The 14,837-nt window shown below is 38.9% G+C and overlaps 1 protein-coding gene across 2 annotated transcripts; it reads left to right on the forward strand.

Moving 5' to 3' along the window:
* Positions 1-433: 433 nt before the first annotated feature.
* On the forward strand, positions 434-14,832 carry dync1li2 (dynein, cytoplasmic 1, light intermediate chain 2). 2 transcript variants are annotated; one of them, XM_069657880.1, is made up of 13 exons: positions 434-545; positions 1,326-1,399; positions 1,781-1,897; positions 2,020-2,250; positions 6,165-6,328; positions 6,974-7,067; positions 7,209-7,344; positions 7,520-7,631; positions 7,721-7,780; positions 8,401-8,445; positions 8,591-8,702; positions 10,035-10,163; positions 11,022-14,832. In XM_069657880.1, exons 1-13 carry the CDS (start codon positions 460-462, stop codon positions 11,129-11,131), a joined length of 1,470 nt encoding a protein of 489 aa, XP_069513981.1. In that variant the 5' UTR covers positions 434-459; the 3' UTR covers positions 11,132-14,832. The 2 variants fall into 2 exon arrangements, with proteins under 2 accessions (XP_069513981.1, XP_069513982.1); XM_069657881.1 differs by having other exon boundaries at positions 11,027-11,132.
* The last annotated feature ends 5 nt before the right edge of the window (positions 14,833-14,837 follow it).

The following is a 14,837-nucleotide window of genomic DNA, read 5'->3' on the forward strand; positions in this document are numbered from 1 at the left end:
CCAAGGAGCATGCCACTGACACACTGACTATGAAGAAGAAGGGAAGGTAAACACTGTAAGCCTATAAACTTTTGGCCAATATGCAGTAAATGTTCTCCATTAGTTGGTAGAAGAGAAAAAAAACAGGTCATGACATCACTTCTTGGCATGTGGCCAAAATAAGCCTACGTCTTGACTGTTGAAGCCCATGTTTAGGAATTTCAAAATAGTCAAACTTTGTCAAATCATCTTTTGTTCATCACATTAGTTACAAAAACAAACGTTTAAATCCATAAAATATACATAGGAATTTTTATAACGACGCTACCTTGTCAATTGTTTGACGTGCAGAGGTGGACCCAGAGTCCCTGCGCGACACAGCAGTCAACGAATCGAACGCACCCTTGACTACTTGGATGAAGGCGGTGCTAGTGGAGCCCAAGAAGCAGGGCCTCGCCTTTGTGGTTGTAGAAAGAGAAGATGGCTCCCGTTCTGGAGAAACAGCTCCCGGGCGCAGCCGGGGCAGGCGACAACGACAACGAGGAGGAAGAAGGACAAAACCTTTGGCAAGTCCTGCTATTCTCTAAACAACTTTATGCTTGTCATGGCCCTCCTTGGAGAAGTATAACAGTAACGGTTCTGCTTTGTCACTGCCGGTTGCCCACAGACACCGGCCCCGGCTAGCATTAGCACTAACTGAAGCTGGGCGCTAGCTAACGTTTAATTAGCAGCCCAGCTAACGTCAGATAGCGGGCTGGGGTACTGTTGTTGGTTGTAAATATTAACATTACAGAGTTTAATTGATACAAAGGAAGTTGTTTTATTATCAACTTAAAGCGAGACAGTCATGCTGTCAGGAGCTTTGCCTGTTAATGTCAAGACAACACCTTAAACACTAGCTTCTTTATGCAGGACACAACAAGCTAACAGTAAACGTTAACAAGCTAACACCATAACCGACTAACCGAAGTATGCATGAAAATAATGTTTGGTTTTTAAGCCAGCACTCCTTAGTAGAGGTTGTGTTGTTATGGGGCTTCAATTTGTTCTTCAAGTCCTTAGCTACTTATTCCTAACGTACCGGTCAGTGGATATGACTTATCATTTCCTGCTTTTTTGTGTTGTCGTGGGCACATACTGGGGCTGACTGACACGGTGGAATCATATTCCCAGTCGTTACATGTAGCATATTGTTAAATTGTGTAACGTCAGCTGACCAAGAACCGTTTTAGTAACAAGTAATGTTTTGAGATTGGGAACTGTCAATATGCTACTTGATTGTCAATCTAACGACTTTTTGTTATCAGTTTTGTTGTTTTCTCATTGTGATTTGCTATTTCTTGTAGGACCTCAATACTGAGTGAAGTATCAAATACATCGAGTTCAAAGTTACCATCAGGAAAAAATATCCTGGTATTTGGTAAGTATTCCTTCAGCCAATTGTGTGACATTGTGTATGCTTCTGCATTTTAAATATGTAGCTTTCATTTGTGTTTCTTCCCACACTCTTAAAAGGAAGGCATAAAAAAACACAAAATAAATAGACTTCTTATGTAGGTTGGCCTTTGAACAATGTGCAAAAATATTTGTATGAGACATTGCATCCTCACGAACGTCGCGAGAACAATAGTGTAGTCATCCCATTTCAATGTGAACGATTGTAAAGGTAGTAATGATTTGGTAAAGACAGTAACATGAAATACTGATTCTTGGTACATCATGTCTATTTTAAACATAATATCAACACTGACATATGTTTTGACATTATTGTACTTATAATAATGAATAAAATACCTCGCAGGTGAGGATGGATCGGGAAAAACATCACTTGTGGCCAAACTTCAAGGAGCTGATCACAACAAGAAAGGGAGGGGACTGGAGTATCTGTACCTTAATGTCCATGATGAGGACAGAGATGGTGAGTTAACCTGCTGAAGCTTGTCTGTGGATTGTTACGCAGCAGTAGCGTTAACAAAACAGCAGTTGTTCAAAACATTTGTTTCGCCGATATTTACCTAGAATATTGTTTTTCTTCTTCAGACCTTACCCGCTGTAATGTGTGGATCCTGGATGGAGACGTATTCCACAAAGGCCTACTTAAGTTTGCTGTTTCAGCTCAGTCACTACCTGACTGTCTAGCTGTGTTTGTTGCGGACATGTCACGGCCCTGGACCATTATGGAGTCACTGCAGAAGTGGGCAAGTGTGCTACGTGACCATCTGGACAAGCTCAAGATCGCACCTGAGGAAATGAGAGAAATGGAGCAGAAGAGTGAGTAGTATTTGACTTTATTTACCTGTTGTGTCTACCTGTCTGTTTAGTAAATCTTCAATGAATTGTTTACTGACAAAAAACACAAAGCTTTCACTCTGAAAATGAATGTTTTTCGGTAAACCTAGCTGGACGCTCAAAACCATGTGCTCTTTTTTTCAAGGTCTTGTTTAGAGCTAAAAATCTCTAAACCTTAATTATATTGTTAATTAGTGCCCTGAAATTTGAATGTTTACATTTTTATCATGTAGTTAGCGCATTCCCTGGTGGTGCATTTGGCTAGCTCACATCATGCACTGAATTACTAACAATGTAAATCGAGCAAACGATGGACACTTTGAGTTAAAGTGTTACTAATTTCAGTCCCAAGTGTACATCTTGGCACTCCTCGTTCATGCCTTTTGTAAAGGTTGTTATAAGGTGGTGGTTTGTCATGAGATAGTCATATTATGTCTCATCATAAAAAAATCTGAGACATAAATACACAATATTACATGCACACATACATACATGTATTCTTTAGGAGAGTGCTGAAAGGAAACGGTACTCAGAATAGTTGCCCGAAGCATCCTAGGTGGAAGCTATGGATGTCTTGCATAATAAGAACCAGACTCCTTGCTGACTGGCTGCCAGAAAAAGGAGAGGTTAGTTGCTGCGTTGCATGGAAGGAAAGCTCTGTATACCATTACACATTGTCAGGGATGTTTCTGGGTCATCATCAGCTGATCCTCAGCTGTGTGCACTGGCTGGAGGCAAGTTCTGCAGATCAATGAGCGTGATGCACTCAGATGTTGTTCTCCTGTTAATTTTAGATCAGATCATCCCTCGCTTATGAACAGTTCTTTTGTGTTTGTAAAGATGCTTTTGGAGATGTTGGTTAGTTCAGCTTGTGTGATTTTACAGAAGGGTCTTGTATGCTTTCACAGCTTGCTTGCTGCTGTTGCTCTTACAAGTCTGAAATGACTTATTGAAACGAAGCCAAACTGTTAAATAATTACGGATGAATTTGACAGAACAGGTCTGTGAATGTTCTCAGCATAACATGCTTATATGGCGACAAGTGGTAACAAGTCGTCTGATCAGTTGTAAAAAGTGTGAAAAAGAAAAGGGAAGCTTGAAGCTAAGTGCTGTCTAAGCACATTGGTAATTACAAACCTTTTAACAGGGTAATGACTTTAAATGGATCCACATTTGAAACCTGTTACTGTATTAGTGTAGTATAGTTAATGGGATTTATACAATATAGTAGAAATGAAATATTGCCTGGAATTTCTACATTATACTTTGTATTAAGTAGATGAAGCTTGAGCAATGATCGCAGTTATAAGTTTGCAATTGTAGTGTTTGTCTGTGTTGTATTAGTAGTTCTTTCTGAGTCTTGTCAATATTTGAGGCTTAACTTTAAATCTGTTTCTTGGATTGCTGCTCTCTGGTTCCTTCTCCTTTCTCTCTTTGGCCAAACATTTTGACCCCACCCGCTGACATGACACAGATTTCCAGTTTAGCAAAGACATGTCATCCTGATGAAGCATCTTCAGCTGGGATGTCAGTAGCAGATTGGTGAGACCTAGTCAGATTACGTATTTGTGGATAAGAGCATGTGAGTGAGGAAGGAAGAGAGACAGGCTGACAGACAGACTGAAAGTCTGTGTGAGTGGCTTTTGTCCAGAGACTCTTGCAGATGTCTTGCATCATGGTTCCCTCCCCTTCAACTACAGCAGCGTCAGGGAAAGGAAGGGACGTAAACTGAGTAGAAAACAGTCAGTGGGCCGGACGTTCTGACTCCTTCTGTGCTGTAACTGAAGTAGGCTGGCTGCACGAGTGTCCTCAAGTCAAATTACAGACTCAACCTATTGCTGCCTGGACCAAACGATGAAAGGAGAAATATTTCACATTTTCTGTTGGAGGATGAGACTGCAAATATTTTGAGCAACAGTGTCAGAAAATAGAGTGAAGACAAACATGTCTGGTATTTTGTTTTGACTCTAGCTTTGTTTCACTTAAGTTAAAGGGTACAAGCAACTTGGCAGCAGTACAGATGTTTTAACCATGAGCAAGTAGCAGTAACCAGCAAACAATAAACATTTAGACATTTAGAAGTTTGCTTATTTGACATTTACCTGCCAGAAAATACACCTTTCTTTGTAGCTAAACATGAGCTTTGGGTTGGCCTAAAATATCTTAAATAACATTTTCAGTATTTAGAGTACAGTATATTTAGTTTATTGAAGGCAGAGCAGTCCTGATGATGTGTGCATATTGACCTCACCTTTGTTTGTGGAACAGATAAAATGGTCTAAGTGGGGCAAAGTCTGTCTGTCTTTGTCTCTTTCACTTTGTACTTTAAAGATACTCCAACCAAAATATTTCCTTGTACAATCCAACACTCACCCCCTGTAGGTTTGAAATCATAGGCTATTGATTGAACGTTTCATGGTAAAAACAAAGTAACAAAACACACGTAGAAATTCCTCAAATCAATTCTTTAGCATAATCATTGCTCACCTTCATTTATCAGGCAGTGTTGCGGTGGAGACAGGGCACCATGATGAATGGATGGCAGTGAAAGTAATGCTCTAGACATGTTTTTATTTTTTGCTAATAGCTATAGTTACGATATTAAAAATGTTATCAGTTACATATGTATTGTTTAAATTGATAAATTCCTAATTGTTATGTTTTCTTGCCTTTGTTTTCTTTGATTAAATCCCCAACTTGTGTGCCGCTTCAAGTCCCAGCAGACCCCCTGTGCAGCTTAAAATGCACTAAAAAAGGTTACGTTATAAAGTGACTTTTTTCAGCAGTCAGTAAGAATAAATGTCAAATTAGCTCTAAATGTCCTCCATAAATAAACTTCAGTGAGGAAAGAGAGCCCATAGATTTTTATGATTTTTTACCTCAGGAAGTTGTAAAATGTGCATCTTAAATTCCTGCTCTTAAGCACTAATGTAAATACTCCAACTTATTTGTACATATGTATTGGATTTGTGTAATCTTGTAGTCAAGAAGGGTTGCATCTTAGATTGCTTGTAACCCCAGTTCTTGCCCCATATACTAAATCCCATGTTTGAAAGTAAAGGAGGCTCAAAACGGCAAGTCAATCTGGCTTTGTGGGCTGTCCCTAACGGCATTCCCGAAGCTCCTGAGGAAGTAGGCCAAAGCTTCCTGAATATAACCCCCCCCCCCCCCCCCCCCCCTTTCACGACCACACACCACAGCTTTGTAAGTGTCTGGACAGCTGGGGCAGCGAAACAGGAAAGCGAAGGAATGCCATTTATGTATTCTTTTACTGCCTTTCACCCAAGACCTATTATGTCACTGTGGATATTTAGCATGATCAACACAATTTCTCGCATTGATCAATTATAGTAAACCATGCCAGTCCTAAAAAAGCATTGACTTTTTTCTGTGCATTTAATTTGCAATTTTCATACCAGTCAGTGGGCAGAGGCGGGGATATTGTAAAACACTGCTTAAATATACCCTAAGTACCCAATGAGACATTTTAAGGACATTGTTTAGCTGCTGTGGACAATAATTACACTGCGCTACAAAACCAGGTTTATAGTTCTGCATTATTGTGTTGCAGAGGCAAGTGGATTTGTAGCTTTACCAAGGGTTCAGCAAAGAAGGCATGCACCTCAAAAATGTATGTTGGGGCTACAGAGATGATAAAGGGAGACCACGAGAACTTGGAAAGCTCAGCTTAATGTTCTTGTGTTTTTAAAGTGTTGAGGATTTGCTCTATGTTGTAAGGAAACGCTCAGTTAAGAGGCGAGATAAAGACTAAGGCTGATTATTAATGAAAAGGGAAATATTGCAAACTGAAGTAAACATTTTTATCCACTCAACCAGAGCTGCATGTTCACCATGGTCTGAATTCCTATGTTTTACTGTCTTTGTCTTTCCACTAGTGGTGAAGGCGTTTCAAGAGTACGCAGAACCAGAGGATGCCACCCAATCCTCCCCACAGAGACGGGCCCCGACAGCAGGGGAAGACGAGACCGTTGTGCTACCACTGGGGGACAACACACTCACACACAACCTGGGCATTCCAGTGCTAATAGTTTGCACAAAGGTAAATAATTCTTGTTCTACTGAAATTCTTATATGTGGAGCCATAGTGTAACTAGAGAAAACTGATGTTTTGATTGGGTTTACCAGTGTTTCAAAACTGTTAAGGGGTGTTTGTGTTTTAGGAGTTCTCCAGAGAAGTTTAGATATATGAGATCACTTGGCAAAGCCTCGAAGTATTGTCTTGCCTATAGGTTCCTCTCTATACTTAGCTCTGAGTTACCAGTGAGTTACTGAGTTCGCAGATACATGAAGTCTTCTTCCTAACCTTAATTTATAAAGCAGCATGATCTAGTAAAAAAGCTGCCTTTAGAGTTGCTTGTTAACCTTTCAGGCAAAGAGTAATGCTGAAAAAAACAGTGTAGTCATCAGCAGAGCTTCACATGCTTGCCTTGACTAAATAAGTGAATGTAAATTTTCTAAATCTCTGAAACCTGTTTAGCTCTGGTCCCATAAAATGTGTTCAGCACAGAAAAATATTTTCTGTTAATCACTTTATGTTCGCAAAAGATACTTGATATATCAGAAAGGTGCTGTCACTGAGGTGATCATCTCAGGAGGCATGCCTGGTTTAGGGCTGTGACGATAACTAAATGTCTCTGTCATTTAGATATTTACCTCTTTCTCCCTCTTTTGTTTTACTCTACAGTGTGACGCGATTAGCGTACTAGAGAAGGAGCATGACTACAGAGAAGAGCACTTCGATTTTATCCAGTCCCACATCAGAAGATTTAGTTTAGAGCGTATCCTTTTGAGTCCAATTCTATTACAATAGTTGTTCATCTGTTATAAATGGACCATAAGTTTTTATTAATTATCAATCTGTTCATCAGTCTACCATGTTACCACATTACCCTAATTTCTGCCTTGACTGAATGGAACAGACGGAGCTGGCCTGATCTATACTTCAGTCAAAGAGGAGAAAAACATGGATCTGCTTTACAAATATATAGTACATAAAATGTATGACTTCCAGTTCACCACATCTGCCTTAGTGGTGGAGAAGGATGCAGTGTTCATGTAAGTTTACTTAGTGTTATAGTTTTCAAAGTTTCTATTTTTCTAAATGTATCATTGTTGAACTGCAATCTTTCTTTCAGTTGTTGTGATCAGTGATGCAACATATAAATGTCCAGTTTGACTGCACAGAAATACTCACATTATTTTCTCTTCCTGTTTCCTTTTTTCCTTTCAGTCCATCTGGATGGGATAATGAGAAGAAAATTGGGATTTTGCATGAAAACTTCACAACAGTCAGACCTGAAGATCCATTTGAAGATTTTATCACAAAGCCACCAGTACGAAAGGTATGGCAATACAAATACTGAAACACAAGCGTTAGGTTCCACATTACAAACCCAAACTTGAATAACCCCATACTTTCTGTTCTTCAAAGCTGGTTCATGACAAAGAGATAAATGCAGAGGATGAGCAGGTATTCCTGATGAAGCAACAGGTATGTTCGTCTTGCATAATTCATAATTCTGTCTTGTGCCAAAACATCTCCTCTGATCAAACTGTGTAATGTTTTGATAGACACCTTTTTTAGTGGTTTTATTTGTAGCATGATATATTTTTCATCCTTGTTACAGACATATCTCAAAATTAAATTAAATTTAGTGAACAGCTGAACTTAAGGTCCTTTAGTTTTTAAGATTTTGGTGGTGATCCTGAACAATGTGTACTCTTTACTTGTAAGCTGTTGAACATTCAAAACGTCCACATGACAAATAACCTCGTCTTCACTTCCTATTTTTTTGGAAATATAAACCAGGAAAGCAATCTATAAAAAAACACTCAACAAAGGCTTCAGTTTTGCACTTTAGGGAAGTGTACAGTGCTTATGGAGGTTTCTTTTTACCCATCACCCTCTGCTTTATCGGCACTGACTGTCCTTCCATTTATGGACATCTTAATAAACGTTTGTAAAGGAGTTGATGCTCTAACGCTACATGTTTTTAAAATGTGATAAATGGTATAATGTCTGTATGTCTGTTTTAAAAATTTCGGTTGATTCTTGGAATCGTAAACCACATCAACATGGAGACATTTACTTAGTATTTTTTTTCTTTACAGTCTTTGTTAGCAAAGCAGCCGGCCACGCCAACAAGGGGTCCATCGGTAAGTGTCTTAACATCCCTCTAATGTTGATACTTAGTAAAGGATGGATTTATTCCTTTTTTACTTTTTAGTGCATCCTTTTTCCTCTTGATAGAGGAAACAAGCTGTTTCTGACCGTAGTGTTGCTCGTGTTTCGTTGTTACAGGAGTCTCCAGGACGGACAGGGTCTCCCAGGCCTGCAGGTCGTGCTGGCCAACCCGCAAGTACCAGCAGCTCACCAATGACTGCGGTCAAAAAGCCTGATCCCAACATGAAGGGTATGCGTGCTTATTTATGTTCAGACCTCATTATTGAGAATCATACTGTGCACTCCACTGCTTCGTAGTCTGTCATTTGTTTTTATTCAGGGTTCTTTTTAATTATCCCCATTTATTGACACCAAAAAAACTGCTTTGATCAGTCATTTCTATTCATCTCTGATCCTTTGGAGTCTTGTTTGAACCACTTTTAGAGCAATGTTGCCCCCCAGAGGTAACCACTCAAATAATTCACATAACAAAGGATTTCTGCACACCTACTGAGCTGGCCACCCTAATGCAGAAATATTGCTTTTCTCTCCGTCATTAAGAACAGTAGGGGGTGGTCGTTTTCCAAATTAAAAGTAATTGAGTGTCGTGTTTAACTTGAGACTTTGAAAAGAGGTCTGCAAAACTTCCTCTGTTGGGGTTTGGAATTGCAATACAATGCAAGATGTTTTTATTTTTACATTTTGTTAAAGCATATCAGATCTAATGAAAAAAAGTTGTCTGAAAAAATTGTCTGGACTATATCATAGTTTGATCACCGCTGCGTCAACACATTTGATTTAGGAAAAACATGCGATTTAAGATAGCCGCACATTCCACAGTGCCCTTTGATAGGGGTTAAAGGTTTGTTTTTTTTACTCAAATTTACATGATGTTGTCAAGAAGTCATGGCCTTGTATTTTATAATGGATATGTATTTGAAAAGAAGTGACTTAAGCTACCCCAGACTGCTTATTTAGAATCACAGATTCATAAGATGTTGTGCATTAAAGCTCCTGTGAGGAGTTTTTCACTTGTTATGAAACACACTGAAATTAATTCTGATTGCTCTTTATGGGCTACAAAAGCAAACCAGACCATCAGTGACAAGATTAATTATTTCTATATAGTTATTTTTAATGGCCGAACCTGCTGGCAGGGGGTAAGTGTCAGACGAAGCAATTAACTGCATGCTGCCTTTGTTTACATTTTCCAGGGCAAACATTTTAAGTGAGTGATACATAAGACTGTTCAAGAAAGCAGGATGAGATTTTTTGTTAATAACCACCACTTAAGCATGTACAGGACAAAATCAGCAAAGAAATAAGAGGTACGGCTTTGTCCACAGGGGGCACCAAAATCAACACAAACCGAAGGTTCCTCACCGTAACTTTAAAGCAAGATAATTCATTCATATTCAGCGTTATTGTCATAAGTCAAAGAGTTTAGAAGGTAACTAGTGACAAATAGCAACTACTGGCTATTATCAAGTAGGAATGTTCAGTCTTTTCAACAATTGTTCCCTTCTTGTTTAAATTGACAGTATTCACAAGAAAATAAGTTTCATGCTTGTTTCTCCTGCAGCGGGGGCTGCCAATGAGGGAGTGCTGGCTAACTTCTTCAACAGTCTGTTGAGTAAAAAAACTGGATCCCCAGGGAGCCCAGGAAGTGGAGCTGTTGGAGCTGGAGTTCAAGGGTCTGCCAAGAAAACAGGTACGGACACCTTTTCCTGCTGTCTCACATCTAATCTTTCCCTGTTTTTAAACCTTTTTTTCCCTGCAGGTTAGCAGTTGTTTATTTGTAAAAACAGTTACAAAGCATTATTGTTGATTATAGTGTCCTGAGGTAAGGTCCATCACAGAGCAGTGGCTGCATGCAATCTTGAGTAAAGACAACAGAGGTTAGGAACAGGGCCTTTTGCTAATAGTGGCAACCATTTTGCTGTCTGGAGTTTTATCTCTGCAGCCTGAGAAAGAAGGTTAAAACAGGAGAAAGAAAAATTGTCCTCTGTGACTGAACTTCTGACATCTGAGGAAACTTGTGACAGGCCTGTATGCACCAAACCTTCAATCATCAGTGCTCTCATGACACTAATGTCTCTCACTCCACGTCATACCCCACTGCTCTCCTGCTCAACTAATGTATCTACCCGGAGTTATGCAGCTGTTTGCATGTTTTTTTTAAAGCTCCCGCTGTTTGTTTTTTTTTACTTTGTTTTATTATTAAAATATAACAAAGTCAAGTACTGTTTGTGAAATGGCTGAATGTACCCAGCGCGGGAAGCGTTGAATAACTCATCTCCCTGTCTGAGATAATGTACTTTTTTCCAGTGCTAAGCAGTGCTAACAATCCAACTGAATGAATATTGCATGAGTACATCTTCCTCTATGTCTGATAATTAGCTTAGCATGTGTGTAAACTGTGGCAGCAAGCCGCCAACCTCCAGCATGGGACAGCATCACCATCCAACCCCCCTCCATCCGCTTGCTGACCATAAAAAACAGTTATTTCTAAACACACACAGACGCTACAGGAGATTACTTTTGGGCTTTGTCTCCTGTTTTTCCCAAGGGCAGAAGCCGGGTTTGACTGACGTCCAGGCTGAGTTGGACAGGATGACTCGCAAAGACTCCATGGTTTCAGCTAACAACATACCACCGCCGACAGAGAACGAAGCGTGAAGGCAACAAAAACAGCTGCATCGTCCACTGCATTAATACTCTGGAAAAATACATGTACATGTGAGCAAAAAAAATTGACCAAATTCCCAAAGTCCATATCAGTCCGCACACGTGGTGGTTTCACCAAACTGAGTTCAGATGCTATCAGATATTTTGGATGGTTCTGGTCAGATGGGCAGAGTGAGAAAAGAGAGGTGGAGGTGTTAATGAGATGATAAGTGCTGAAGGCTTGGCTTTATTTCTGTCCTCTCTTCCACTTTAAGACTGTAAGTGTTATTTTTAAGGGATGTCAGTGAATGGAAACGTGTGCACACTCCCCGGCAGGTAGCCTGATTTGCTGCGCTGCAGGCCCTCCAGTTTCTGGGGTAAAACACTCTCTCCTCATGGGTTTAAAGAGTGAAAATATTACTGGTCCTGTGGTCTCTGGCTCAGCTTATCTCATGGAAGGAATTTGGTTGCGATTGGAAAGGTATTTAAACATATATACTCATTGAGAACAATAATTAAAATACTTGCAAACAGATGTAGTATGTAAAAAATGTTGGATATGATACTGATGTATTTATACAAAGTTCCTCCTTTTTATTTTATTTTGTGCACAATTTATCGGTTCAAGGAAACATTCAACTGTATCGCATAACATGTTAAAATGCCACTGACGTCATGACACTAATATGACCAGTCCAGATAGCTGATAGCATATCATATCATTTACCCTGATCATCTCGAAGGATTCTGTAAATATGAATACAAAAAAAATCTATTCAGGTTAACTTTGATTTTGTATAAAATGCAATTCTGTCCAAATTCTGAAAATAGCTTCTTTGACTAAATGAGACTGGTTGGGAATTGACAGGTTGAGAGGTTGCAACAGAATCGCTTCTTTTGCTACGAGTGTGTATATTTGGGGAGGGGGCTGGGCAGCATCTTTCCTACTATAACTCCTAAGTGCCTCGCACAGTTAGCTGTTTGTGTCATAGTAGAGGTGCTTGTCTACATAAGAGGAAATGCACTGTAGCATCATCGGTTTAAAGGTTTTTGTCCATTTTTTTTTTGTCATCCAAATAATTTATTTCGTTTTACATTTTTGTTAATGTACAACAAGCCTGTGGTCTCTTGTTATTTTCAGAAATAAGATTTCTGTGGCCTAGTTGATCGTGTTCAATAGAACAATAGATTGAATGACTTCATACAAACTGTAAAGGCTGCTTTATATTAAGAAACTAAGAAACCACATGTTGGAACCTTCGAGTCCCCTAGACGAACACTTAACTGTGGTTGAAACCACTCATTGTGCAGCCAAAAGACACGTGATGATTTGCTGTGGTCTGAACAAAAATGAGATATTGTATCCTTCAGTGTTAGACAGCACTGTCCTCCTTTTAGTTTCACGTTTTATTCACACACTGTACTTCACATGTCGGTTTAAACATTCCCAGTTTCTACATGAAGTAGTTGTAGAAACACATCCCTGTAGGTTCGTTCAGTCAGGTCTTTTTGTTCAGTCTCTCTCAGTGCCCATTTAAATGACGACCTTTGCCTTCAATGTACAGCTAACAGTTTGTCACTCTGGGCACCCTGCCTTCACAGGAACGCTCCTAATTAATTTGTGTGTCCTTAAAGGGTTGCTTAATTGTCTTATGTAATTGCTTTTTCTATTATAATTCTGTACCATATCAAAAATCTGTTATAATATTTATGGTTTCATGACACCATAATCTAATCAAATTAAGTAAGTGTACATTATCATAAGTCTGTATGCAAGGCCCTACTTAATCCTATGGATAGTGTTCATCAGTAGCTTTCACAGAAGTAATGGCATAAGTGTTGAAGAGAGCAGCTAATTGCTATTCAAATAATAGCAAGCAAGGAAAACTGGAGTGAATTGGAACAATGAACCAAAGATACATATTAGTCACTATTTTCTGCTTTTCTAGTTGGCAGTCATCCATAAGATTAACCAGCGGCCATGTTTTTTTGTCCTACTCTTGCATGGAGCCCTTGCATTCCAAACTTCAGATCTAACTATGAGCTCTTATTTTGAAATATAACCTATAAAAATGGTAGAAATGCCTTACTCCATTGAACCATATCTGTGGTAAAGAAGTCAAAAGAAAGATTGTGCGGCAGATTATGATCAATTCTGTTAACCTGTCCACGTATAATTTCATGTTTAAAAATTTGCTCTGTGCAGGAATAACCACACAATCATATTTGTGTACAGTCTACTTCATGCATGATTTGATTTGTTGTCAAAATGACGCCACACACCTCTTCTGGATTGACTTTTGATTTCAGAATGAAGCTCTTATTGTTTTTATTTTTCCTTTTATTTGTCCTTTTGTTGTGACTGGGTGGAATGTGCACCTGAGGGTCTGTGGCGGACGAGGATGAAGCACAATTTCTAAGAACAGCCAGGAGCAGTCCCGCCTCATGTTAAAATAAGCACTTTTTCCTTTGACACTCGTATCAATTTCCTGTTGGTACAGTTTAAGATACAGAATGCATATTTTTCTTCTCTTTGCCTTGCCTTTTTTAGAACGTTTAGTAATGAACCTAGAAGTTAACCTTCACAGTAAGACTTAATTATTTATCTGCATTTGCTGCTTAAGTTATGGAAGGTGCCCCTGGTGGTTAACTATGGAATAACCTCTTTCTACTGGTGATATTGTACATTTAATATCATTTAATCTAGAAATAACCTTTGCTAGGAATGTTTTTGGGACATCTTAAAGTAGATAAACCAAATACCATAAACTATTCATTTTCAGGTTTGTCCTTTTTGCCCATGAAACGTCCCCTTGTTTGTGTTTACGTCCTGCTTTTGCTTTTTTTTCCTTGTCAAACATGGCTTCACCCATAAACACTTCCTGTTTAAGAAGAATTTTCACCCTAGTTTGATTGAAATTTCTTCATTAAACATGGCCACACTTATAATTTGACTTTTAGCTGAGTGGAATGAAGTGCTCTCATGCTGCTTGGTTTCAAAGTTGCACATGCTCTTTGAAATGATTCGATGTTGCTCCCAAGATTGATCAATGAACAGATGTTGTTACTTTTCTACTCAGTCGTCAGTTGAAAGCGACTGCCTCCTCACATCCTAACTGAATTGCCTTCGACCACTATTGACAGTCTACATCTGTATGAGACTGAGCTTCTGCTTCCAGCCCTTTTTGTATTCAGGATATCAAGACATTGTAAGCACATGGCTGGCTGCGTTTTTGTGTCCTGATATAATTCAGAAGTTTGATTGTATGACTCTAACACAATTCTGTAGCCTCTAAGCTGCCATGTGGATTCTAGCTTCTTACGCCGACAAAGATAAGGAAAATGTTTATCAGACCCCTGGCTTCAATAAAAACCAAGAATCCAAACTTCACATCTTTGCATGTTTTTATACAGCCATGTGTTTATTGATTCATCATGTGATAAAACACCAAGGTTTGTCAGAAAATAACATTTTACCACTAACTCTGCCACCACTAAATAGCTAAACAACACAAAATAGTCACATTACTGATTATTAACAACTAGGTTGCTCATTGCTTAATTTAGTATAGAAATATACATTTAACAATGCCAGTTACCATTGAATTTAACAGTTAATGTGTGAAATACTGAACTATAATATTTGTCAAGTGTGTAAAATACACATTCATAAATCAAGATGTAACAAAATGTGCACAACTGATTATGTGAGAGCCAG

This window comes from Semicossyphus pulcher, unplaced genomic scaffold, assembly GCF_022749685.1.
Source record: "Semicossyphus pulcher isolate SPU_LCO1_2020_fin unplaced genomic scaffold, fSemPul1.0.p SCAF_1, whole genome shotgun sequence".
NCBI classification, from domain to species: Eukaryota; Metazoa; Chordata; class Actinopteri; order Labriformes; family Labridae; genus Semicossyphus; species Semicossyphus pulcher.

Excerpts from the sequence above, each read along its gene's own strand:
- dync1li2 (XM_069657880.1), top strand. The coding sequence starts at position 460 with ATGGCTCCCGTTCTGGAGAAACAGCTCCCGGGCGCAGCCGGGGCAGGC. Across the intron at positions 6,329-6,973 it reads TGCTAATAGTTTGCACAAAG|TGTGACGCGATTAGCGTACT; the intron begins GTAAATAATTCT and ends TTTACTCTACAG. Across the intron at positions 7,068-7,208 it reads CAGAAGATTTAGTTTAGAGC|ACGGAGCTGGCCTGATCTAT; the intron begins GTATCCTTTTGA and ends TGAATGGAACAG.